This window comes from Manis pentadactyla, chromosome 1 (assembly GCF_030020395.1).
Source record: "Manis pentadactyla isolate mManPen7 chromosome 1, mManPen7.hap1, whole genome shotgun sequence".
NCBI classification, from domain to species: domain Eukaryota; kingdom Metazoa; phylum Chordata; class Mammalia; order Pholidota; family Manidae; genus Manis; species Manis pentadactyla.
The window spans coordinates 113,157,842-113,185,734 of NC_080019.1; the positions used below are offsets into that span (position 1 = coordinate 113,157,842).

Below are 27,893 nucleotides of genomic sequence, written 5' to 3' on the forward strand. Positions count from 1 at the left end.
GAACCAATATCAGACTTTCTTTAACAATTTATACTGGAAAAGAAAAGCTAATGGGATCTCATTTCAAAACAGCATACTCAAATTAATCTGAAAACAATACTATAACTCAAGATCTTCAAGACAAGAAACAATAGCACATATATATCTTTTTAAATTTTTCATAATTGAAATTCCTCTTCATATTTACAAATATGAAATCAGGAAATACTGAAAGCAGCAGAATTTAATAACCAATTCCAGTAACCTGAATAGAAATTTTCCTTTTGGTAGAACTGTATTCTTGAATTTAAGTTACAATTGGAATATTAATATAATACCTATGGGGAAAACTTTCTAGTCAGTTTCAGAATCACGTAAATAAAAAGTCATTTTAATATGTCATTGTTTCTTAAAATCACTTCCACACCTAAATAAAATGTACTGCTATTGTGAAGTACATTCCTTTGATAATGTCAACATCAGACCTTTGAAAATGCCTGGATACACCACGCAAAATCTATTCCCACTAAAGACCATACTCAGCAGTAAAGTTTTACATTTTTTAACCTGCCGTTCAGAAATGTTTAAGAAAGCAATAAACCCTTCTTTGCCTGTTGAAGAAGTGAAGAGAGACATGAGCATTTTCATCATGAAAGCAGTTTATGGGTCTTGTAACAACAAAAAAGTACAAGATACAATTCTGCTTTTATGTGAAAACTGAGCTAAATAGGAGTGAAACAAAAACAGTAAAGAGACAAAATAATTTATGAAAATAAAAGCCAAATTGATACTTGCATCAAGTGCATGCTTGCTTGAAAATGTTTGCTCCTGAAATATTTGGCAACCACAGTGATTAGCAGTTAAAGCAGTTTCAACAAAATAAGAAGTCATCAAAAATGGACTATATGTCTGAAAGCAGTACCTATAGGATTGAACATCATGGCTCATCACGACCATTTTCAAAATTTAATTCCTAACTATCTTCTTATAAATTAAGAGAATTTCATTTGTGTTCCATAGTGCGCTGACAAAAAAACAAAAAAAATAAAATAACCCTCATGCCTAAATTTATATACTGTATTGTGTAGCAGTCTAAAACATAAAACAAATTAAATAGTTTAACTTATTCAACAGGCATATAAGCATTTCAAAATCATAATGAAATCCAATTATGTAGTGCATAATGTAGATGGGTAGAATCTACCATTATGCAGACATTTTCTAAATAAAAGCTCCCTGTAGGACTACACATAAACATGGTGAGATAAGTGCAGAACTAGTTCTGTGGAACCTTTTGAAATTGAGGGTCTGAAACAATAAATTTCCAGGTAAGCACACCAAGTTATCCTAAAAATTTTTCACCTTGGTTATTTTGACATTTTTTTCATCAGATTCTCTACTCATATCAACAATACATGTGATTTGCCAGAAAAAAAATCCCCCAAACCAAGACATCATTGCAGATCCAGTACACTTAAATATATCACTCTCATTGGAAGTGCTATTAGCATAGTCTTTGCAACTAGCCCAAAGCATATATTTAAGAAGTTTTTATAAATTGTTTGTGATGTTCATACATTTAATTCTTATGCCAAACTGTTTCCTGATGAAGACAGCATTGTGCTTTATGCAAGAATGGAAACCTCAAAATAATCACCATAAAGCTTCTAAGACTTATGGGAGGATAAACTAGGATGGTCCACAGATAGATGAAATCCACAATGTTGGAATTATAAATGTTTAGAGTGGCCCAGACTAGAAGACAAGCCCAAACCACCATTAGAAGAATGAAATACGATATGGTCCAAGATGTATCCTTAAAGTTTTGTCTCAACCCTCAGTCTTGAATTGTGAGGATTGATCTTCAGTTCAGTCCAGCCAGCAGAAATTGACTGTGCAATTTTCTGTTGTATTTATTGTACAGACTATGTACATTCTAGAAGGTTCCTTTAGTGCTACACTGTTGTACTTTTTGTCCCAACAATTTGAGGGCGTGCAAATTCCACAAAGTCATCAATAAGAACAGGCCACGCTCCTGGAAAAAAAAAAAAAGAGTAGAAAGGAAAGAAAAAATAGCAGATATAAGACTAACATTTTAATATAATCTTAAATTTTTCAAAATACCTTTTCCATAATAAAGTATATCATAAATATTTCCCCTAATAAAATTTCCAAAATTCGGACTTTTTAGAGTTTCTACCTAAAATATTCTTTGTATTCTCTCTGCTGTATTATTGAACACTTGGTCATTGCTTGAATGATAAAAAAATAACTCTTCTTGTAATCAATCAATAATAGTATCGTTTCCTGGATGCCACTTAAGTAATTAGGTCAAAATTAGCAGTGCAGGAATAGCCATGATATGATGGTGTGATGAAAACAGAGTAGGGAGGAAACCAGCTTCCAGGCATTTTTGTAGCAATTGTACAAAGGAAATTAATAGCAAGTAGCAAACTATCCTATTTCATGAAAATAAATTACTTAAAAGATTTAAAATTGCATATATGCATTTTCAGTTTACTTTAGGAACCAACTGTATATATCCACATATCAACCTCCAGATAAGGAAGTTCTCCAGTTTTGTGTAAGGCCAAACAAAGCACAGATTATCAGTAATATATAGGATTAGACACTTCTCACCTTCTAGTGAAGATTATAAATGACAATGAAAACAAAGAGAAGAAAATAACATTTTCCCTGGTTAAACGGTCCAAGGACACTTTTAAGAAGGCCAAAGTCACTGAAGACTTTTCGAAGAATAACTGTTGTCTACTCAACAACCTCAAAAAATGCATCTTGCTAATTCTCAAGGGGAACTAGGTAAATAAGTATGAAGAAATCAATGCAAATTACTTCCAATTCCAGAAAAACAAAAAGCACACATATATATGTGTAGTGGCTGGGAGCACCACCTTTACTCACACATGAAGAAACATCAGAAAGGAATTCAATTAGTGAATATTTATTGCATGCCAATAATACTACAGGTTAGGGAGCTGAGGTACATTTCAAATTAGACAAAGTCACTAAACTTAAGGAGTTTATAATCAAGTTCACAGACAAGACAGATAACATAAAAAAATAGAAGTATAAAAGTATATTAAGAAGACAGTTGGTTCCTAAAGTAAACAAAATGTTAAACATGGATGAAAATTACTTATGCCTTTCTGGAAGACATGAATACTGAGTTGGTATTTAACGAAAGAGGACAGTATAAGGAAGTAAAAAGAACAAAGGCATTTTATAAGAAGGAAACCCAACTCCAAGAAAAAAAGGAGTAGACCAGTTCAAGAGTGTGTAATAAAAGAAAGAGGCAGGTAAAAAAAATGGTAGGGCAAAAATTTTCATTACCTTCTTCATCATAATTAGACATGTCATCTGCAATCATTGTACTGAAGTCTAAAAGAAGATTCCAAGTATCTTTTGGTATTGATCGTTTATGATGTTCCTATTATTTAAAAAAAATAAGGAAAACACATCCAAATCACTAAAGAGTTTCAAGAAAACAGTCTGGATGATGCTAAATAGAAGAATGCAAAACAACTTGTGTAATTACATTCTGGTAACCAAATTTCTCATTCTGTGTCTACTACATGCTCTGAGATAAGTCAGTCATGCTTTAAGATGTTAATTTTCCTTTCAACCAAGCCATATTTTAGAGAAAACACAGTGCTGCAAAAAACATGGACTTACCAACAAAAATGTATTCCATAAGTCTAAGAATTTAAATCTTCCATTAAGCACTAAATTCCAGTATGCAATGGCCATTTCTAGATCTGTAATATCAAAAATAAGTTATGTATTTCAAATGCCATGAATATATGTCCCCGAAAAAAAAAATGGTAAAACCAAAGATAGCCTTAAAAAAAAAAAAAGTTTGCATCCTGAACACTTACGTATTAAAATTTTCCTACAATTTTGTCTAAGTTCTAAGGCTTGTATCTGCTTCCATCACCAATGAACAGCACCCTCAGGGCAAGAAGGATACCACTTACCTCAAAGGTGGTTTCTGAAGTTTAAATCATGCTTAACTAAGCTCATAAGTATTCGAACGTGAGCTAACAGTTCATGTACACCAGTGTTTCTCAATATCAGCACTTTGGAAATTCGGAGCCAGATGATTGTTAGTTGTGGCGGCTGTGCTGCACGCTGGGGCTCCAGCAGCAGCTTGCCTCTGCCCACGGGATTCCAGCAACAGCTGTATCCAGCACCCATGGTGACAACCGAAAACATCCACAGACAGGGCCCATGGTCGCCTGGGAAGCAGGGTTGCCCCCAGTGAGAACCACTGATGTACACCTCTGGGCTGTAATGCAAAGGACTGCTGCCCACAATCCTAACCAATTTTAAACTCTAAGAGGTTGGCCAACTGATCCTGCCCTCAAGACAGTTAAGAATATTGATTTTAAAATTAGAATTAATAATACTAAGATTTTTAAGTTTGATATAAATGGTTGTTTAATTGGGTTAGAGGCAGAGAGGGGTAAAGAAGCAACATTGCCACATGACAAAGTACTATACCTATCACATGACAGAGAAGAAAGAACTGTGATCTCTTCCAAGGAGCTAAAGTAGTTAAGAAAGTTTCACGCTTTTATGCGTAAATTTACATCTCCAGGAAAAATTACACCCAAAGTAACTTAAAAATCCTTTTAGATATGCTCTCCAAAGCACTCTTGACAATCTGAAGAATCATTAGAGACTAGGAAAGACTACATAAAAGCTCACATATTACCTCAAAGGAAAATGTATCAGCCACAGAGCAAAAAAAATCCTCTTCACTGGCCCTTAACCTCTATAAGTATTAGGACCACACATCCCCAAACTCGCAGACTAAAACACAGAGTAAACATGGAAAACTGCCAAAAGAACACACTTCCTATGGATCTACGTGCAAATGTACTTTTTAAAAATCCATTATTATAGCTTCCTTCAAACTCGGTGAAAGGTACTTTTTTTCTCCTATCCAAGGATAAACCCCTAACACTGTTCTGGATCCAGTACCATCCTGCCTCCTCCAGGAACAGGCAGGTTTTCTTCTCCCTCTGTATCTTCAACTTTGCCCTGTCTTCCAGCTATTCCCCCTCCACAAAAAGAGTCTTAGGTTATTGCTTAGCTTTAAAAAAAATCTTTCTTGGGTCTCTCATCCCCTTACTAGCTACCCTCTTACCTAGTCCCTTCATAGATGATATTGAAACAATACATGGAGTCTTCTACTTTTATACATAATGTGCTCCTGTAAACAAATCTGAAGTCAAATTCAGATCCCCGTGTTTTAAGAGACCTAGAAATATGACACCAACTCCTAATCACAATACCTTTTTCATTTTGCAGTCTTTAAGACTCTATACCCAACATCCCTACCAAGCTCTTAAATTTTGTTCTTTTCTTTAACACCTAAGCATAATATTGTCTACCTCCAATATAAGGTAAAATTGCTGTTCAGAGCATGTGCTGTTATTAACATGCTTTTTTTTCCACTTCAAATGCATTGAATTTTTTAGAATTAAGCTTATTACTACTGTTAGCGTTTTTTCTTTTCATTTTTACAAAATAAGGATGAGAAACAATAAACAGTATCCAAAAAACTGCAAACCATGAGACACCTATAAACACCCATTTGTCATCTGACACACTAAGAATCTGACAAGAGTAAGAGTGAAAATGTATGATACCTGAAAGTTCAGGTGATGAAAGAGAACCTTTTGCAATCTAAGTGTGTTGCCACATTTCCTTACCTCCCACACTCTCTTAATTCTATAATCAGTACCCACTCCCATGGACTCACCCCACCAAAAGTGATCCCTGCAGGGCCACTCGATGGACCCTTCTGGTTGCCAAATACACACTTTTATGGCCTTTATTACTTGGCTCACTGCCGTATTTGAGAGAACTGAGCACACCACACCTGGATGGAATGGGCACTTCTCACGGTTTTAGCAATAGCACTCCATTCCTTTTCCTGTCCTCTCTGGCCTTCTTATTCTCTTTTACTGGTTCCTCTTCCTCCACTCACCCGTTAAATGTTGGTGTTCTGTAACACTGTATGTCAGCATTAACCACTACTACTCCCGTCAGATTTTCAAACCTTAAACCTTTTTTCATGTTTTATACTACCATCTCTTAACAACTAAATTTGAAACTCTCCTATTTTCTAGATTCATATATCTACAGGTATCTTCAACAGGGCTCAGAGTCAGCTCATTATCTTACCTTTATATTCCATCTTTCTCAAGGAATTCTCAAGGAATGCATCACCTTACAGTGTTTCTCAATGAAACACAATTTCTCACTGTGAGGAACTGTCCTATGCATCACAGGACATTTAGCACTCCCCCATTCCAGTAGAAACCCTCAGTCATGACAACCAAAAAACACGCCCACGTTTTCCCCAACGGTGTTCAGAATCACCAGGGAAACTCCTTTCTTCCTCATCACACACATCCAATTGAAGCTCTCTCATTTTGGCTTTTAAGTACCTTATAAATCTTTCTTCTCCATCCCCACCGGCAGGGCCTATGTATAATAGGGGCCTCTCATTTCTGGCTAAATCACAGTGATGGCTTCATAACCAATCTCTAGTTCTGTCTCCACTGCTTTTACACAACTACAATGTTTTCAGATGGACCTTTCAGGAATAGAAATTTGGTGTCACTTCCATGTTACAATTCTTCAATGATTAAAACAACAAGATACCACTACACACCTTTTGCAATGGCCCAAATCCAAACACTGACAACACCAAATGCTGGCGAAGATGTGAAGCAACAGGAACTCTCATTCATTGCTGGTGGAAATGCAAAATAGTACAGCCACTTTGGAAGACAGTTCAGCAGTTTCTTACAAAAGTAAACATACTCTTACCATACAATCCAGCAATCACACTCCTTGGTATTTACCCAAATGAACTAAAAACTTATGTTCACACAGGAGTCTGCACACAGATGTTTACAGCAGCTTTATTCTTAATTGTCAAAACTTGGTAGCAACCAAAATGTCCTTAAGCAGGTGAACAGATATATAAACTGTGGTACATCCAGATGAAGGAATATTATTCAGTGCTAAAATGAAATGAGCTATATCAACCCATGAAAAGACATGGAAGAAAACAAATGCATATGAATATTACTAAGAGAATGAAGCCAATCTGAAAAGGCTACATACTGTATGATTCCAACTATACAACAGTCTGGAAAAGGCAAAATTATGGAGACAGTGAAAAGATCAGAGGTTGCCAGGGGTTAGGAGGGAGGAAAGGATGAATGGGCAGAGCACAAAGGGTTTTTAGGGCAGCAAAACTTCTCCATATGCTGCTATAATGATGGGTACATGTCACTATACATTTGTCCAAATCCACAGAAATGACAACACCAAGAGTGAAGCCTAATGGAAACTTGAACTCTCAGTGATAATGATGTATCAGTGTAGGTACAACTGTAACAAACGTGCCACTCTGGTGGGGGATGTCAGCATGGGAGAAGCTATGCATGTGTGTGGGCAGAGGGTATATATATGGGAAATTTCTGTGCCTTATGCTCAATTTTGTTATGGACCCAAAACAGCTCAAAATACAAAGTCTACTAAGAAAATTTTTAACTCTGCCAATGATTTCCTATCGCTTTCAGATAAAATCTGCACTTGTAGTCAATGAACTAACCTGCAGTTCCTCAAAGGTGCCATGTCTCTCACATCTGAGCAAATGAACTTGCTAATCTCTCCACATTAGAAATAGCTTTTTCTTCTTCTTTTGGCCTTGGAAAAGTATATTCATTCTTCAAGGCTCAGAAATTATACACTTTTGTAAAGACTTTGCAAACTTCCTCAGACAGACTTAAGAGGCTTCCATTCCAAACTCTCAGAATAAAGGGTCAATAAATGTTTTTGAATAAAAAAGGAATACTCAAATAGATAAGTTATCATTAAGAGCTGAAATGCATCAAAATTAAGCTGTACAGAGATAAAATGACAATTGCCACAAGCATAGGAAAAACTGCCCTTTAGACAGAAATGTCTGAGTGACAGAAAACAGCATGAGAAGTGGTTTAATAGAGTAGTTGAGCCTCTTAAATCCCAATTCTACCACCAGTTAAGTGATGTTGAGCAACTGAGTACACCTATGTAATTCAGTAGAAAATACCAATACCTATTCTCACAGGGTTGTTGTACAGAATAAACAAGTTAATACATATAAAACATTTAGAACAGTGCCTGGTAAATAATATGAGTCCTTACTATTACCATGATTTATTTTTAATAATTTTTAAGATTATTATTACTAATAAGATTCTGAAGCAGCACTGGAAAGAGCAAATTCAATGGTGTACAAGAGGCAACATCAGCAATTAGAATAAACAGAAGGAAAATAGAGAGAAAAAGAAAAAAGCAAGCCCTAATTAACAGTACTTCCTAAAACTGAGATAGTTGCAGAATGAATTTCTTGAACCCTTCTGAGTAAAATTTAAAATGCAAACAGAGGTAAGCCCAGTGTCATTCTTTCCAATAGAATCAACAAGGGCAATGTGGGATTTCATAAAAGGTGGACCGAGTGCCAACTGACCAAGGAAATGGACTCAGAAAGGATCTGGACACTGTCCCGAAGGGAAACAAAATGTTGCCAACTCACTAGGGAGGAGAGAATGGTGATTAAAAATTCTACTCATAGTGTCTTAATTTGCTTAGAAATATCTAAGAGTTAGCACAACATAACTTAATACAAATAAAAGGAATGTGGAGTCAGAAGATCTGAGGCTGAGTTCCAGTTCTACCAACTCTATTTATATGGCCTTATAAGAAGTCAGCCTCTCCAAACATGAGCTTCCTTATCCTTATGATGAAGAGGACAATAGGTTTTTTACTTAGCTCAAAGGGTTGTTACAAGAACCAAATGGGATAATATAGATGAAAGTATGCTTTAAGAACACTCTATAAAATTATTTCTGAGTTTTAAATCCTTAACTTTAATTTTTAAATCAACTGCATAGGTGTAAGATTCTAGCTAAATCACAGTTCACAATAAAATAACCTACCGACTCTAGTCAAATAAAAGTTCAAGATGGTCCTGAAAATGATATGGCTGCTAAAGAACAACTGTAATTTTCAACCAAATTAATAGAATGAATGGTCTCACTAAAAGCAAGAGGCCTATGGTGTTTGTTCTACATTAAACAGCCTCCTTCTGGTGTATTATGTTCAGTTTTAAGAGTTCTATTTTGAAAGAAACTGAGAAACTGGAAATGTGCCTTGGGGGGACAGTAACAGCAATAACAAAAGGTTTCCTCAGATGAAGAACAGTTAAAATAACTGGAATGCTGACCTGGAAAAAAAGGAGGACTAAGTGATAGTGATCTTTAAATGGTTAGACTTCTCTGTGCTGCAACAGAAGACAAATGAGAGCAACAGTAGAAGTTACAAAGACAAAGATGTTAACTTAATAAGGATGGACTGTGTGATAACATGAATAAGTATTCTATGATGGAAATGGACTACTTCCTAAAAAATGTGTGTTCAATCCTTGCATGTTCAAAAGTAGAAACTAAATGAGCACCCAGCATGGATGTTACTTTGGATAGGTTAGATTGACAGATGGATTACGAAATCCTTTTCAAAATTGAGATTGAGAAGACTATCAGAAATGGCAGGTAACTAAACCAGATGGTGACAGAGGAAGTATAGTATCCTGGTGTCACAAGAAATAACATTATAGAACATGAGAAAATATGGAAAATGCCAGCTCCATTATGACTCACACAGCTATTTATAAACCACAGTGCTGTCACTGTCACTCTGCCAATTTGCTTTGGGTCTCACCTCCTCTCCTATGATCTTCTAATTCCTCTCTGCCAAATATTGTAATTTAAGAGCCCTGTGAACCCTTAGGAAGGCTGTCAAGAAAACTGCTTTCTTTTTAATTAAGTTCTTTAACTAAGCAAAGCATTAAAATTCCAGACACCCAACACCAATGCAAAACAAAAAGAGAAACTATGATTTGTCTTTTATTAAATAACTTTTTAAATTAAGACTTTTTTAGTTTTATAGAAAAATTAAACAGAAAGTACAATGAATTCCCATATACCCACTCCCTGTTCCCATTTCCACTATTTTTAACATCTTGCTTTAGTGTGGTATATTTCCTACAACTGATGAGCCACAATATAGATATATTATTCACTAAAGCCCATATTTGCAATATAGCTCACTCCATGTTGTACATTCTGTGGTTTTGGGTAGTTTTCTAAAACAATTTTTAAATTGTGGTTAAATGCACATAACATAAAATTTATCATCTTAATTACTTTTAAAGTACAGTTCAGCAGTGTTAGGTACATTCACATTGTTGTGCAACTAATCTCTAGAACTTTTTCATCTTGCAAATGGGAACTTCAAACCCACTAAGCAATGTTACATTTTTTCTTAAGCTCAATACATAATAGAAAAATAATAACATTTAAATCTAATTCTTCAGCATAATCTTTTTCTCAATTTTTCCTGTAATCTAAAAACTCTAATTTATCATATTAATACATCCAATAGCTATAAAAATTTAATTTTGCTTTAATTTCACAAAGTATAATAAAAACTAAGATTCAGTATCAAAACTACATATTCACCCAAAAATACCATTTATTTTGTGCTCCAGTAAGGGGCAGGGATATAAGTATGGAACAGGTTGGTTCAGCCCCTTTAAATCAATGTTTGATAATCACACTTTGTTTAATCTTATCAGAATATTGAGCTACATTTCTAAACACAACAAAAACAATTCATTTAGTATATACATATAAATTCAAATACTTTAATGGGTTTTTATTTGTGTGAAGAAAAGAGAAAACCAGAAAAAATAGCCCAGTTAACTGGTGACCACAGATAGAAAATAGAGAACCTAACCTTGGGTGTCAGCTTATTTTGCCTGCAAATTGAGTAATTTTCCTATAGGAAAAAAACACAATCTAAATTAAAGAATCAGTTGGAAAGGAGGCTTCATTATTTATAATTTGGTTTTACAGCTATTTTTTAAATCTAATCAGTTCAGTCATGTTTAGTCACTCTTTAGGCCAATTCTCTACTACAAGTGTACATGTGTACATTGACCCCTTCCTCTCTAGCTTTCAATCACTTTCTCGGTCTAATCCCTATTCACATAATCCTTTTCTCAATGCTTTTTTCCCTTCTAATCTAACATGTAAAGGAGGATTAGTACAAGAGGCCCATATTAGTCTGTCCAACTACTGTATCTTCAAAATAAAAAACAAACTCACTTCCATCATTGGTTAAGTTATTTAACCTTCCTGTGCCCCAATTTCCTCACTACGAAACAGGGATAAAAAAAGGACTAGCACTCTATTACTATGTATCTGGCACATGGCAGATGGTGAATTACCAAATGAAAGAATGAATAACTCATAAAGCTTTTAAACATTAAATGAGACAATGTATGTTCTTAGTACATTGCCAGGCACACACTGAAAGCTCACATTAAATGGAGGTTACCGTTGTTATTAAAATCTTCTTTATGTCACCACTGCCCACAAATTTCCACTTGAACATTCCTGTCCTGTTTTCAAAAAGCAGCCTGTGGTTATTGAGCATTATTGTGTCTCACCAATTTAATCTCCAAACAAGCATTCTCACTAAAATCAAATCAACATTCTCTCACTTCCACAGCGAAGTCAAGCTTATTTCTGAAGTTCCAGACCATCATTCAAAACTATCAGCTTACTGGGCACCTTTTATCTTCCCTTGACCAGCGAAATACCCAGTCCTTTATTTTACATCTCATACAAGACATTTTATGAGAATGTCTTAGAATAGCCCAAGAAGCATTTCCAAGCCATTCCTGCTTTTACTCATTTCTGCTTTTATCTAAAAACCTCACATATTTACTACTTTGCATTATCTGCCATCTAATCTTTCTAAATAAGCTGTAAATTACACTCTACCTTTTACTTCCATACCTCCTAGATTCCCCAAAGCAAATGTATGGATATTACATACAGTATAAACTGACTGATCTAAACTGTTGACAGTGGTTATTTCTGGATAAGATTATTAATGATAACCACCTTTCTATTCTTATAGCTTCCAAATAAATCATAACCCAAAATAGATTTATTTGGCATTCTGTGACTCAGAAATCTTACAAGGCTATTTCAGCAGATCCATATAAAATAACTTAAGATCCTAATATCCTACAAAACCTTCTAGAAAATAAACAAGTAAATAAACATGTATATGTATGTCAGTGGAATTTTAACAATTTTTTTTTTCTGTATTGCAATCAATGGTTCACATACAGTATCCAGGATAACTCTACTATTGAATGTCCACAGTATTTTCTGATTAATTAGAAATTGTTTTCCATTTTTTTTCAGTAATTGGTATTTTCATGAACACTTTATGCTCAAAACACGTAATTTCTATTACAAAACAAAAGTGGCACTTGTCAATGTATTTGAATATATTTGAAACACCAAATGTAATTTTTAAAAATTCTTACCTAATCCTTTTTGTCCTGGATTCTTTGCAAAATTAAAAGTAAACTGGTAAAAATCCTTAAATCGTCCTGGTTCTTTCAATTCTTGCTCCATCTTGGGTATCTGGGCCTTTAGTTTTTCTATGCTGTCACATCTACATTAAAAAATTAAGTTCATAAAAGATAAGCTTTTTCACTATAAATTAAGGACTTTATTCCTATGACAGTTTACATTTATTTCATAGAACTTTTTTGAGATTAGATAGTTGAAAAATTTCATCTTTTTACATTACTAAACAAGTATGGGGTTAACTGGAGGAAGTTCTGGAGTAACTAAATGTTAGAAGTAATTACTGTTTTTAAGAGAAATGGGCTATTACTTTAAATTACATAATTCACTAGATTATCAATACATCCAAATTGTAGAAGTTAGCCATAGTGAATAGAGAATGTAATCAGCACAACATAAATCATTTTAAACTGCAGTAGATACTCCTTATACGGTAACAAATCACTTGTCTAGCTTCCAAACTAACCAAATAGTCTCTTGCCTAGGTGAGGAGGTATTTCTCTCAAAAACGTACTACTTATTATATACAAAGTATAATAATAAATATCAGCTGAGCCCCTGACCATCTCCAACTGGAGTTATCTCAAATCAATATTAAACATTTTCTGTATCTGCAAAGCACTCAATTTCCAAGGAGTTGAAAGGGTCCAAGTACCAAGTACCAACTTACTTTCCATGCTATTACTTTCTATAATAAATAGACTTAAGGTGGAAATATTCTATTTAGTACAGATTCCACAAACCAATCATCATACCTTTTTTCCTTCTAAACATTTTTGCTTTTATTCTCCTTCTAAGTTCTTTATAATACCTTCCAGGTCATTAGTTTGTAAATTAAAATTTTTATTTGGAAGTTCATTACATTTTACATGAATTCAGTTTCAAATGAAAAAAAAAGGAGTTCTTACGCTACTTGATGTGAGCATTTAATAACGTAGATTACAGTCAAATCACTTTGTTTTACACTTGGAACCAATATAATATTGTCTATCAACTATACTTCAATAAATTTTTTTTGAGTTCTAATGAAACCTGTCTTAGCATAGAAAATTCCAGCAAGTTCAGAACAGGGCTGGCTTTAGATGTAGAGCATAGTGTCTAGGCCAGTTATTAATTTATTGCATTTAACCCCACTCTTCTTTTTAACTATTTGTAGTGGACTACAGATTACGAGACTTGCTTGTTCTTGCCAGCTGGCTCACTGTTAAAGGTTCCACCAATAGAGGGCGATGAAGGCTGAAAGAGGAAGAGGGAACTTTTCATATTCCAGCTTGTTTTCCACAGAGAGCGAGGGTTTCAGTGCGCTGGGAATTCCCAGCAGTGCTCACCAATGGTGGCAGCTCACAATGCTCTGCATCAAGTAGCCTCTAGCCAGTTTCTTCTCGACCGCAGTGGCAGGGAAGGCAGGCTCGCTGGTGTGCTCCTGCAGCAGCCTCACCCTCTCCTCTGACGTCTCAATCTCAGCCTTGTGGGGTATCTTTTAAGTATCTATATTCCTTCCTTGTTCATGTCTTTCAGCCTCAGAAGTGGTGGCAGCTTCTTGCAACTGCCGCCTTTGTTATACCTTACAGTATTCTTTTACCCCTTCTACACAATAAAACAATTTTTTAAAAACTTTCCCTGTTCAAATTACTGGTATGGTTTTTGTGTCTTGACAGAACCCTGACTGATTATCATGTCCCTCAGGCTCAAGAATAAGAACACCTGGGTTCAAATTTTGGCTCTAATGGAACCTAACTACAATTTCTCTGTACCTCAAGTTTCCTCACCTCTTGAATGAGTGATATAAACACTACTCCTCTCACAAAGTTGTTTTGAAGAGGTCAGTAAAAGTACTTACCCAGCACAGTTCCTAAAATACAATCAATGTTCAACAAATGTTAGCTATTATTATTCAATAGTCACCCACTAAAAACAGAAAGAGCAGCCAGTTACCTATCCATAGACTGAATACTTTTACAGCCTCATTAAATATAGACAACCAGAGGCCTTAGTTATAAAACCTCTACCCATGACTTTTCAATCTATTTAGTCCAAGACATGTAGCTAATTAGCTGTCAAGGTATAAACAGAACAAAAAAGTGATTAGTAACTTTTAGTAGATTTTAAATTCTACACATTTCTTTATCAATTCAGAGTTCATAGCCTCACATTAGAAGTAACTTAAAATTTGTTCATTTCACTTATCCATGTTAAATATTAAAGCATAGTAATTTATTTTACTACTTCTGAACTTTCCTTAGAAGCAAATGATAGAAGTATAACACAAAAGGAATAGGCCACACTAACTACACAGATAACTTGACGAAGCCAGAAAACTGTATAACATGGGAAGGAACTAGCATATTAGCCCATTTCCATCTTTACAGAAGGTTTGAGGGCTGGTAAAATTTTAAATTTACACTTAAAAATTCGTAATTCAGCTCTACAGTAATTTTCATAGTAACATCCCTAATTTCCTGTGGTAATTATATACTCACCCTAATTCTGTCATGCCGTCCATGAACTCCTGTTTGGAGAACTCACACTGTGTTGCTGCTCTGAATTTCCATGCAATGATCAATACACTGATGCTGGCTGGGTCGAGTGCCAGGTCATCACAGAACTGCTGTATACCATCTATCCCAATTTTATTTTCATCTTGAGGATCTTTGAAAATAACAATGCAATATTAAATTAGTTCCATGCATTATATGCTATTCCTAAAACTAGAAAAGGTAATGCTTAATTACTTTACTCAAATATCTAACAGATATTTTCCCTTTATAATATGTAAAGCCACTTTGCCCCCAAAATAACATTCTTAAGATGAACAGGATATACATATATATATATATATACACAGATAGGCATCTGATTTTTAAGTCTCATTTATTTATGTGAAAAATGTCCCATACTCAAACACATTCAGAAAACCAGGCATTCCTATACAGGCATAAATGATTTTTACTGAACATATCCATATTGTAAGTAGACATTCTAAATTAACAGTATTACAGAAATTCTTTTTTTCTTAAAACAAAGTTCATTTTACCAAAGCAATCACTCCTTAAAGAGAGTATCAGCTATAAACTCTGCAATTCAATCCTAATCTCAACAATACAAACATCTGTTGTTCAAATCAAAGAAAAAAATAGATAAATATTTACTTGTCAGATAGCAAAAATTTAAAGTAATGACAAACACAAGAAAGAAAGAGGCACTCACACACTGCTGTCGAATGTCATTTGCTAACATCTCTAGGAATAAAAAAACATGCACATCCTTTGGCTTTTGGGCATGAGTTATACATAAAATATAATCCCATTTTTGGAAAAATTTTGAAATAAACGCTGTATATATATTTCTGCATAAACACAGAAGACAAAGAAGGATCCACACCAGGTTTATTAAATATTGGTTCCATCAGGATAATAAACAAGGAAAAGAGGGAGAAGCCATTAACTGTTTCTTATCCATCTATTATATACTGTTTAGCTTTTAAAAAGCACATGTTACTTTATAGTTATTTGAAGGTTATTAAAATTATTATGCAGGTTTCCTTAAAATCAGTTCAGCTGAGTTTTATGAAAATGAGGAGGAAAACCCAGCCTCCCACCTCTCCAGCCCCCAAAATGGATCATAGGGAAGGAAAAGAGGCATGGTGGAAAGTGGGAGCAAATAAAGAGGCTAAGAAAACATTTTAGTGAGAAGAGGAAAATAATTTTTCTCAGATCTCTTAAAGTAATTCTAAGATTTACAGAGCTCAGTTGGACACATCCACCTAATCTGTGTTCTACGTATTATCTAAGTTCTCACAAGAAGCATGTAACTTTGGAAAACCTGGCTCAAAATATTTAAAGTCACAATTAAACACTCACCTTTGTATCTATTGTATAGTTGTTCTAACTTCTTTCTGTCCAATGATCCTTTAACACTCTCTCGTATATAAAGTTCAGGATTTTGGAAAAAATTGTCTGTTGCAACATCTAACTTCCAGTCATTTTGAGACAGACAACTTACTGCTGTTTTTTCACTAGATTGTGTGAAGATCATAAACTGACGAACTTTATCCTTCTGCGATGATTTCAACTTGTTCTATTGAAACCAGAAAATAAACTGAAACTCTATGTAAAATCACAGAAGAATAAGTATTTCTATATGGCTGACTACTGATTCTTAGCAATATTTTTTCCTCATAAAAATAGTAAGATATTTTGCTTATGACTTATTTTTGATCTATTAATTAGAAAGACATTTTTTTTTAATCTCAAACAAAATTTGGTACCATTTTGTAAAAGAAACTAAGAAGCAAAGAAGTTCAACCACCCTGCATTTCTCCTCAAAGTGGACCCTGAGAGCATGTATAAAGGGTCTAGAAGGGAAGCACAACTACTTTCAAAACTTTGGCCAAGCACAAAGCCCAAAAGGGATGCATGAGGATTGGTGGCAAAGGGGACATTATCTAGGCAGCCAGAACAGTCAAATGACCCTGGGAACAATGACGTTAACAGGTGTTTGCTGCAGTGCTAAAACCCACTACAAAGGATACAGGGCACAATTCTCCCTATTACCCACTCCCTTGTTTTTTTGCTATTTTTACCAAATGTGAAAAAGCAATAAAATATGAACATTTATAGATGTTCAACAGACTGGAACACTTTTCCTGGTGGTGGGTGTTCAGGAACCGAGACAATTTTCAACAGAATTTCCTCATGATTTCACTCAAATAGGAAGCAGTGAAATATGAACAAGCACCCTGAGTCCTTCCAATCAAGGTGATTTTTAATAGGATTCTCCCTTTTTTCCCCTGAAAGAATTACCTCTTTCCCTTAGCCTGAACCTAGTAAAGGCTCTCTCCAAACGGCCTCGCTATAATTTCTTCTCACTTGCCTTTTGTTGACACAGATGCATTTCTCATCTGATCTGAACCCTAACCAAAATGAAGCAGAGCAATGAGGCACTCCACTGTCTCCCTGTAAGGACCATCTTCTCCTTTTCCTGCCACCCAACCTGGTCTCCTGTGCAATATCAGCCTCCCAGTATTCTTATTTACCCCCCATCCCAAGTCCTAATATCATCTCCCAGCAAAATACTTGGGTTCTTCCTAAACTACTTTTGCAAATGAAGGGGGAAAAGCATGTAAGTAGGGCACACATTAACAGATTTTGTGTTCTGCGGTTTAGGCAACATACCTGAGAACCCTAGCACCTTTGATTTGGCCCAAACTGATAGAACACAAACCTCAACCCTATGGCTGTACAAATAAGAAAACAGACCCACAAGGTTAAGGAATTTAACCAAAAATCACCCAGGTTATTATTAATAGAAATGGAACAAGAATGGACAGGTCTCATGAATCCAAGTGTCATGTTTCTGTTTACTGTAACATATTTATAAGCCTTCGGAGATTTTTCAGGAAAAAGACTACCTAAGATATAAATATTTCCACCTATTACTGAGCAAAAATAAGACGATACAAAATCAAATATGACAAACCAACCCTATCTCTTGCAATATGAAAAATGTTTATGCCCTGGAGTCTGATCTGTCAGCCATACTCCTTTCTCTGTAAATAAGTAACTGTTTAGGATTACAGATCAAAATCTCAACCTCTATTCTCCACTAAAATTGAGAAACTAAAATTCACCAACTTCCTGTTATCTTACTAGTAACTCAACCACCTCTGGACACCAGGAAACTCATATCCCATTATGCAACATACCTCTCAAATATCAAGACTGTTCCCTTTTGAAAAATATCTCAAGACTTATTATTCAATTGCAGCAAACCCTCAATGAAATCAAATACCAACGAAGATAACTGCCTGATTTTAATATATTATTTAACTGAAAGGAAACCACTTTGATTTCAACTTTTGTTATTAAAAACTATTTTTAAAATTAGTATACTTTTCTCCCTTGAGAGACATACTGACATCTTTTCAGCCTTCTCTGAAGAACAGTGAAGTACCCAAGGGCCACTATGATCATCCATTGCACAAAGTCTTGGAGGTTAATCTGGAAGTATACCTACTACAGGCCACATCCTGGAAATCACTTTTTAATTAAACCTGACAACTTTTTTAAGTTCTCTGTATAGCTTTTTCCCATTCTCCTACAAGTTGAAGGCAGCAAACTAATCAGAATTATTTGGGGTTTTATCATACTGTATTAAAGTCAATACTCTGTTCCCTGACACCTGAATCATCTCTGTTAAAGAAGGAAAAACATACCTGAAGTCACTTCTGCAGCCAAAAAGGGCTGTTCACTCTACTACTCACTTCCTGTCAGAGTGCAAGATATTAGAAAATTGGGGGAAAATAAAAAACCATCTTACCTACGTAAACTAATTATAACATTATACAAATGAATTTTTTAACTCCTTGTCCTATTTTATTTGGGAAAAAAGGTATATGTAATAATGTCTATGTAAATATAAACTATTTTAACAGGTTTATTTTTCCAGTATATGGGGAAATAGCAATACATTTTAAGAAAAAGGGCTGCAGCTACCCATTATTAACACCATAAAGGCTAATGAATGATACCTAGTAGAGAACTGATAGTATGGCTTCCTGCTAGGCCAAGGAGTAATAAGCAATCCCACTCCTGCAAAGTACCCTCCCCTTCGTGTACTAAAGCACTCCCTTACCATTTTCTCTCAGCTCTCCGCACCTAGAATAAATCTTAACACTTGTTCCCCTACTAAGGAGGACATACTCAAATCCTATAGTCTAAAAGGCTATCTTAGAGTAAAGCTGGAGTGGACTACATGGACCTGTCCTTTTCCCAAGCATATTTAGGAGAGCTCCAACAGTCTCACCCACTTTTCCTAAGCCATTTGGTAAAAACAAGATATTTTGATTTTGGGAGTATGGCACCTAAGGTTTAAATTTCTATCAACTTAAGGAAGAGAAAAAGGGTATCTAGCCAGCAAAGAATTATTTTATAGGGGAGGAGAGGGTGGATAGAAAACTGAGGTAGAGGAAAATACAGTTAGATTTTTCTCTATTTCTACTACAAACCCAGTGGGGATCTTCCTAAGAACAAAAACAGTTGACAACTACAATGACTCAGCACTCAAACGTAGTATTTGCCATTTGCTTTAAGACTTATTTAATATGAACAAACTACAGTGGTCATTAAATAAGGTAAGGCAATACAATCTTCAGTACTCAAGTGTAAAAATTAGTATCCAATTTCAAGGGAATTCAGTATTGGCAAGTATGTATGATATATGAAATACAGGATATATTCTGATTACTTCTAATTTTTAAACTTTTTTATTGAAGTATAGTTGATATACAATATTATATTGGTTTCAAGTATACAACAGTGACTCAACAGTTACATACATTAAATCCTCACCCCAACTAATATAGTTACTGTCAACATAGAAAGATGTTACAGAACTATTTGACTATATTCTCTATGCTGTACTCTTATCCTCATGACTAATTTACATTATGATTGAGATTTTTGTGCCTCTTTATCCCCATCACCTATTTCACCCACCCACCCCAACCCCTACCGCATGATAACCACCAGTCACTTCTCAGTGTCTATGAGTCTACTGGGGTTTTGTTCATTTTGCTTTGTTTTTAGATGCCACAGGTGAAATCATATGATTAATTTTAGCTAAAAAAAGGAGAGAGAAAAGGAAGGGGTGAAGGGAAAGAAGAGAGGAAGAGTGAGAAAAAGGGAAACACTGTTTCCTGTAACAGAGAGCTAATTACAACTGTATCAAAGACTACAGAAGTTAGAAACACTATCATTATCTGGACAATAAAAACACTTGCTCATCTTTCCAACACAAAACATCTGGTTATTAATACATACTGTTTAATACTTAAATCTTGCACATTTGCAATTTTTTTCACTCAAGAAATTTAAAAATCACATTTAAAACAGTTTATCCGAAAAAATATCAAACAAATACTTTGGGTGTAGCCACGTATCACATAGGCGAATATATTTTCTCACTGACCCTCCAAAGCCTATTGTGATGAAACAATGGCAACCAAAAAGGCTCTATAATAAAAAATAATGATCATAAATTTAAGAATTCTTCTTGTATTTCCCTCAAGAAAAATAATGGATATGGAAAATGGTTTTCTCGGTAATTAAGTCCTACCAATTTCAAAATAGAAATAATTTTAATGGGTAATATTTTTTAAAGCAGAAGGTTAAAATCCATTTTATTATTTGTTCTTAGTTTTTTTCATTTTCTTACCCTTAAATTTCAAATTCAGTCTGAGCTTCAGAAAGAAGGACTCCAAGGCCTTTATATTTTTAAAGGAATTAATTTTCTAACTCAATGCTAGTTATCTTAGGACTTGATTAAATCATCTAGCTCACAAAAGGCAATGTTTTAAAAATCAAAACACTGTAATCATCACCCATAATTTTCACATTTACCATATGATTACAGTAACTTCAAAGAAATTTAGAAGAGCTAGTTTAAGTCCAGAAAATCATGCTTTCTGTTTATGATACATAGTATTCAGCAGATAAAGCCAAACATCACCATTAGCCCAAACCACTCACCTATAAAAGACCTTCCCATAGATTTTAGGTCTTAAATTAAAAGTGCAGGAAAAAATCAATTCAATTAATGAGAGACTACCTACTCCTAGAAGACTTACGCCTAGGGGTAAAGTTCTGCAGGAAAGCCAGGCTAAGAATCTGTGTGAGCATAGCTAGAAATCCTCTTCTCTTCTACCTGCACAGACAAGGTATATTAGTAAAGAGTGTAGACTCTCAAGCCAGAGTGGCAGATTTTAATCCCACCTGTACCTCTTAACTGCTGTGTGACTTTGGGAAAACTATTTAATTTCTGTGTGCTTCAATTTCTCATTTGTAAATAAGGTGTGAAGGTTACAGGAATTAGTTCAGGTTAAATAAACTCTTAGAACTATAGCTAACACATAGTAAGGACTCCTTACAAGTCCATGAAGCAAAGAAAACTTCAGAGAAAAGGGTAATTTTATGTAAATGGTAAAGAAAGAAAAATAACCAGAACCAGAACACTAGCACTAACATTTATTTGAGCTCCTACTGTATGCCAACACTGTGCTAGGTATTTAATTATTAACAATTCTGCAAGGTAGTTATTGTTGATTCCATTTTATCAATGAAGAAACCAAGCCTCAGAGCTCAATTTATCTAAAGACAGACATCCAAAAAATAGCAGTGCCAGGAATAAAACGCTGGTGCCTGGCTTCAAGGCATGCAGTCTTTCCATTTATTCCATATTGTTGTCAAGTGAGAGAGAAAACAAAAGGGCACAAGTGCAACCACTGACTAATTATGTGTACACTGCAGGAGGAGGGGAACTGTGAGCAGTATTTCTTTACCCATTTTTATGGAAAAACTAAATGAATAATCAATTGACCTTTCCCCTTTCCAATGTAAACTATTTGCATTCTGAGTAAAAACTGTCAATTAAGAGTGTATATCAATGATACCTTCATAAAAAGTAAAAAAAAAACTGTCAATTAAGCTTTCCCTTACAACCTAACTAAAAGGCTAATTTAAGGATAGACCTTCTTGTTAGGGTGTTTTGGGAAGGAGAGGAGGGGAGAAAAGGGGGATAGGTTATTTTTAAGACAAGAAATTCACCAAAAGAAAAATGTGTTTATAGTCCTGTCATAGTCTGTTTTTTTTTTAAAAAAGGCCACAATCTATAGCTTTAAATATAGAGGTGGAAAATCAGGGAACACTGAAAGTCAGGGTTTCCTTTTCCAATGAGAAGGCCTGAAAAAAACACATACACAGGTTAAGGCCAGAGAATATATCAAATGTGTACAATTTCAAGTATTAAGCCAAACAAACCCCTCCGTATTCTTTTAAATTATAATCTGCAGTTTAGGATAATTACTTATGGCTAGGCCTGTGCCTCCTATCATTCATCTGTAAACATCCTGCACTTTGAATGACAGTTAAATGAACTCTTCTTGGAGAGGCACTGTACTTTGCTACTACGTAGTCAAAGTGGAATATACTATACTATGTAATTACTGTACTCAATGACGTTTAATGTAATGGCAATTCACCTTGAAAAATACATATCAGAAGTGTACTTGTAGGTGCCAAACTGATATTGTATGTTTTTAAAGGATTTTCCTCAAAGGTTTTAAAAAAAAGAAGTGCTAATGGATATTTAGAGGATTTTATCCCCCCCAATCTCAGAATTATTAATTATTCAAAAGACGACTTACAGTATAAATGGAACGTTTTGATTTTGGTTTAAAGAAGACTATTTTGACTATTCAAAAGTTATTTTTGCTAAATCTGGTTATTTGTATCAGGATAGAAATAACCTCCTTAAAGTACTTGTGCTAGCCATCATACTTCAATTGATTCAGCCAACCTTGTGCTTAAACTTCTAACAGCCAGGGTAACTAATTTAAACTTGCTTCTCCTTTTCAAAAACAATCTTTTCTAAAGAAATCTCGAATTAACAAGATTACTGAGGAAAAACAAAACAAAAGACAAATAAATGAGATTTTAAAGGTTTCAAAAAGAACTTAAAATAATGACTAGCATTCAACAGTCATGCAGTATTTGTCTCATAAAAAGAATAAATGATTCTTACAAAGTGAAATTTAATTCTAAGATTTGATATCTACTCAAACCCAAAACCCAGGAATATCAGAATCCTATGAATAACTACTAAGTAAGTACTCTAAATATTTCCTGAAATGAAAATATCCTAACAAAGGAAAGGGCCACGTACTTCAGCAACTTATCTCTGTTGCAGAACATCATTATGTTCAGTGCTGAGTCAAAAGTGTAATGCAACAGAATTCTTTAGAACTCTTTAAATCTCTCTTTAAATTTTACAATGCGAAACAGCCTAATCACTCTTAGTACTAATCATATAAAATGGGTTCCAGAAAGTGATGAAAAATGCAATTTTTCTCTCTTGTTTTTGCTTTTTCTTAGGTAGAGGGTATACACCTTAAGTGACTAGGTAAACTAGATAGTCAGCAGGTTATTCAAGAGCTTGTTTGTGTTCACAAAGCAACTGAATCCTATTTGGAACTATTTCTCTTCATCAAATGTCATGGCTAATACTACCACAACCTGAACACATACTGAAATTTACAAGGGGACCTTCTCGGATTTTCATCATGCTTGACCAAACTATGACGCCATCATCAAAACAGCCACGTGACTCAAATGAGTTCGGCTCTTTCAAACTCTAAAAACAAAAACAAAAAAAACGACTACCATGAGTTTAATTTTACCTTTAATTTTTTTTTACTATATCTACCATAAGTTTTAATTTTTCAATTACTTAAACGTTTATATCAGATTTTTTTATTTGACATGGTAACAACTAGGTCACTATTCAATATTATGAAGTAGAAATAAGAGTGAAACTAATAAAAAATTCCACAGCTATACTGAAAAGGTGCTTGCTGGGTTAAAAAAATTGCAGGGTAGAGCGAGTGTGTTAACCAGAAACCAGGCTTCTAATCCCTGCTCTGCGGGATACTAGCTCTTTACCTTGGTCAAATCATTTAGAACTGCTAAACCTCTAGTTCCAGATATGTTGAAAGGAGATAGCAAGACCTATTTCACAAACTGGAGTGGCAATAAAATAAAATAACAGGTGTATATTGACTAGCAGACAGTATATTCCCAACAAATGTTAATATCCTTCTTTCCCCTCAAAATCCCAGTTTGCCACATATAGCCATTAAACTACAAATTACTAGAACATATTCAAAAGTAATCTATGAAAGAGGTTGTGTTTTTATTAACTATGGTGATCAGATAAACTCAATGGTCAACTAGTTTTCATTGAATATTGGACAGTCACCTTAAACAGAATTCAAAACTCTGAACATAGGAGGTACATGGTAAAGACAACTGTAAGGGTTTTGTTGTCTTTAAAAACTGCTTTTAAAAACAATAATAATATTGTAACAGGATGCCACAGGACAGCAGAAACAAGATCTGTTATACCACTCAGAATCCTTTAGTGGCTTCCCATTTGTCTTGAAAGTAAAAACCCCAATATCCTTACAATGCCCACCCATGCCCATATCCACTCCTTACCACTCAGACCCCATCTGCTTCAGTGCTCAACATACCCCTCTGGGTACAGACACACTGCTTCAGCCACACTGGTCTCACTGTTTCTCAAACTCTCTCCCCACTAACGTCTGTGTGGCTTATTCCCTTCATCTCCTAGTCTGCTCGTAATTCACCTCATCAGTGATGCAGAACACCCTACTTCCACTGTGCCCCAGAACTCCCAATTCTCCTCCCTAACACTGCTTTTCTCTCACAGCACTTAAAACTTTCTAACATAGTAGAAGAAAAATATATATAAATTATTATTTGTCTCTCCCTACTAAAATGTAACCCTCACCAGAGCAAGGGGTGTGCCGGGGGGAAGGGTGTATATGTTTACATATATTTATTTAGATACACATTTATATACACACAGACACAGAGTACCTGGCACACTGCAACTGTTTAATAAATACAGAAGTAAATTAAGATCCTTTAATTTACTTGAAGACATGCAAAAGAATGTGAAACAAGTTCCAAAGACACAAGCTCAAAAAGGCCTACATTCATTTGGACTTATAAACTCTGCTGTTTTTTGAAAATACAATCTTAAACTTCAAAGTTCACACTTTTTTTAAAAAGCCATTAAAAACAGTACTTAACATCATTAGTCATCTATTAATTTGAATTTTCTTATTTAACATATTAACACATGGGTTTTCTGTTTAAATGAGTAATATAATTTAATTTCAAATCCAATTTTCAATCATTTCTCTAGATTTCATGTAAGTTAAAAAAACTATAGGTACCACAAATACTGGGGGAAGATAGTAAACCAGGAGAAAATGGATTCAAATCTGTAACAATTTTGTAAACCTGAACCTCAAAATCTCCTTGATCTTCAATTTCTTCTATAAAAGAGAAGAGGAATAAATTAGATGGTCTCTGGAGCCATTTCAGGTCTAAAAATTCTATGATGCTGTGAATCTATAAAAATCTAGTGGGTTACAAACACTTCTACACACTTCTCACACATCTAATAAAAATCACTGGAATCAAAATTTTTAGCTAATGGAACTTTAGAATTCATCAAATCCAATCCTGTCATTTTACAAATAAGAAAACCCAAAAACTTTGAACACTTTTAAAAAGATTTTCAAGGGTAATGGAATATTGTCTAGTTTTGGAGTTACTTTTGACATTTCTATGGATGTATCAGGTAGATTAACTGAACAATTTTTCTTACACAGAATATTTCCAATTTCCCATCATTTAAGCTTGCCCTAGAATTAACAAAGTGCTCTAGAAATGGGCTGTGCTACACAAACTAAAAAACTAACATTAGCCAAAAAAACGGTATCAAGAAACACAATTTGTAATGAAAATCTTAACTAAAAAATGTTTATGGCCTAACTTTTTAGGAAGCAGAATGATTTCGTTTCTAAACTAACAAGTGCATACATACCAAGACAATTCTATTGACATGATCAGAGTTCAGCCACAGGAAGTGTTTTAAACTTAGTGATATCTTGTCACTACTGGTCTAATTAGGTGTTAGGGCTAAGTTCCAAAACTAGCTAGCTAATTTAATATTAACAAAAGGACAAATCCAATCCAAGCTCCTCTAATCCAAGCTGAACTCTCATATGAACCATAGGAAGCCTCGATTCCTAAACAGGTGATGAACATTATCAAGAGCTTGGATTCCACAGGATGCTGCTGACTTGGAGACTATGCTCTCACTGAGTATTTAACCAGGGAATTACATTTCATTACTTCAAAGTTAATACTCATCCGCACGCCAAGAGTCTGGAAACCTTAGCAGTAGTGTCTATGACGATCAAAATATTTAAGTAATTAGAAACTGTTTAGAAGCCCTGGTGAATCTTTGAACACTGCAGTATTAATCCAAACATTAACCTGTACTTTATGGCAAAGTTTCCTTACAAATACAAATGTTATATTTTTATACAACTTACCGCAGAACATAAATCTTGAATAAATGGCAAACTAAGCCACATGCCCATACATGACACCAAAATTCTTCCAAGTTGGAGGCTGAGGCTAGTAAGTGTCATTCAGCAGAAATAAGATCAACTAAAAATAAAGACACTGGGGCATTCCCTTAACACAGACACACACATACACCCTACTCAGAGGCATTTATATTCCCCACGAGCAAAAGGACAACAATATCATTTTTACTGTCAATTCATACAGTAACCTGAATGGAACTTAACTCATGCTCAGACTATAAAGCCAAACATCGCTTCTGAAAAACAAAGTCCAAAAGAGTCAGATAGAACTGCCAAAATGTAGAGAACACTTGACTACCACGGCTTCAAGCTTGTAAGGCAATTTTTTTTTCCAAACAAAAAAGATAAGGGGAATAACTTGACAAACTGTTTTTTAAAAATCACAAATGGTCTTTAACTGGCTTAATAAAGCAGTAACTCCTCCCATCCCAAACAAATAAAATATGTGTTCAAAAGGTAGCAAGTTTCTCCTTATTCTATGAAATGAGAACAGGTTGCACTTCCGTACTCCACCCCCACCCCCCACCACGTCCCCCAAGCTCAGCGGTTTCCCATGTTCTCAACAGAGAGGTAAATATAACCTCCAACTAGCCAGTGAAACTCTCATTTTCCAAAAGCATGGGACGCACTGAGAAGTGACGGAGAAAGGGAAAGGGGCTGATACCCCGCCCCGAGCAAACTGCCTGGAGACCCGAGGGCTGTTGGAGCCGGGAGCGGAGGAGGGCGAGGAGCGCCGGCAAAGTCTCTGCTTCACCCAGGCCGGGCGGGGACAGGCTCCTCACCCGGAACCCCGGACCCCGGTCCCGGCCAGACACAATGGAGCCGGGGAGGGGACCGGGCAGGGGCAGGGCCGTGGCCCCCTGCCCTCGCCGCGCCCCAACGCCTCCCCGACCAGCGCCCGCCCGGGGAGGGGCGCCGGGGGCCGCTCCCGCGTCCCGAACTCCCCGGGGCTCCCGACTAGGCCCAGATCCGCTCCGCCTCCTCGGCTCTCGCGTAGCGGCGGCGCCCGGGCGGGAAGCTGCGAAGGAGGAAGGGAGAGGCGGGGAGGAGAGCCCCGCCGGGGAGCAGGACGGAGGCCGCGGGCCGGGGATCGGGCGGCAGGGTCGCCGCAGGGCGACGGGCGGCGGGCCGGGGGTGCACGGCCCCAGCCGGCGGGCGGGCGGGCGGCGGGCCGCCGCAGTGCCTCACCATGTTGGTGTCCTCCAGGCCTCTCCCCTCCTCCTCCGGCTCCGCAGCGAATGGACGGCGGCGGCGGCGGCGGCTCCTCTCACGGGCTCGCCGGGCTCCCGCTCATGCGCAGTGCGGGGCGGCCCCGGCGCGGCCCGAGGAGG

At 35.8% G+C, this 27,893-nt stretch overlaps 1 protein-coding gene across 2 annotated transcripts; it reads right to left on the reverse strand.

Annotated features, from left to right (window-relative positions):
* Positions 1–222: 222 nt before the first annotated feature.
* On the reverse strand, positions 223–27,893 carry DCUN1D1 (defective in cullin neddylation 1 domain containing 1). 2 transcript variants are annotated; one of them, XM_036926723.2, is made up of 8 exons: positions 27,751–27,893; positions 16,379–16,595; positions 14,999–15,167; positions 12,473–12,603; positions 6,686–6,766; positions 3,673–3,755; positions 3,331–3,427; positions 223–2,014 (listed from the first exon to the last, which is right to left on the reverse strand). In XM_036926723.2, exons 1-8 carry the CDS (start codon positions 27,751–27,753, stop codon positions 1,935–1,937), a joined length of 861 nt encoding a protein of 286 aa, XP_036782618.2. In that variant the 5' UTR covers positions 27,754–27,893; the 3' UTR covers positions 223–1,934. The 2 variants fall into 2 exon arrangements, with proteins under 2 accessions (XP_036782618.2, XP_036782619.2); XM_036926724.2 differs by lacking the exon at positions 6,686–6,766 and having other exon boundaries at positions 27,751–27,888.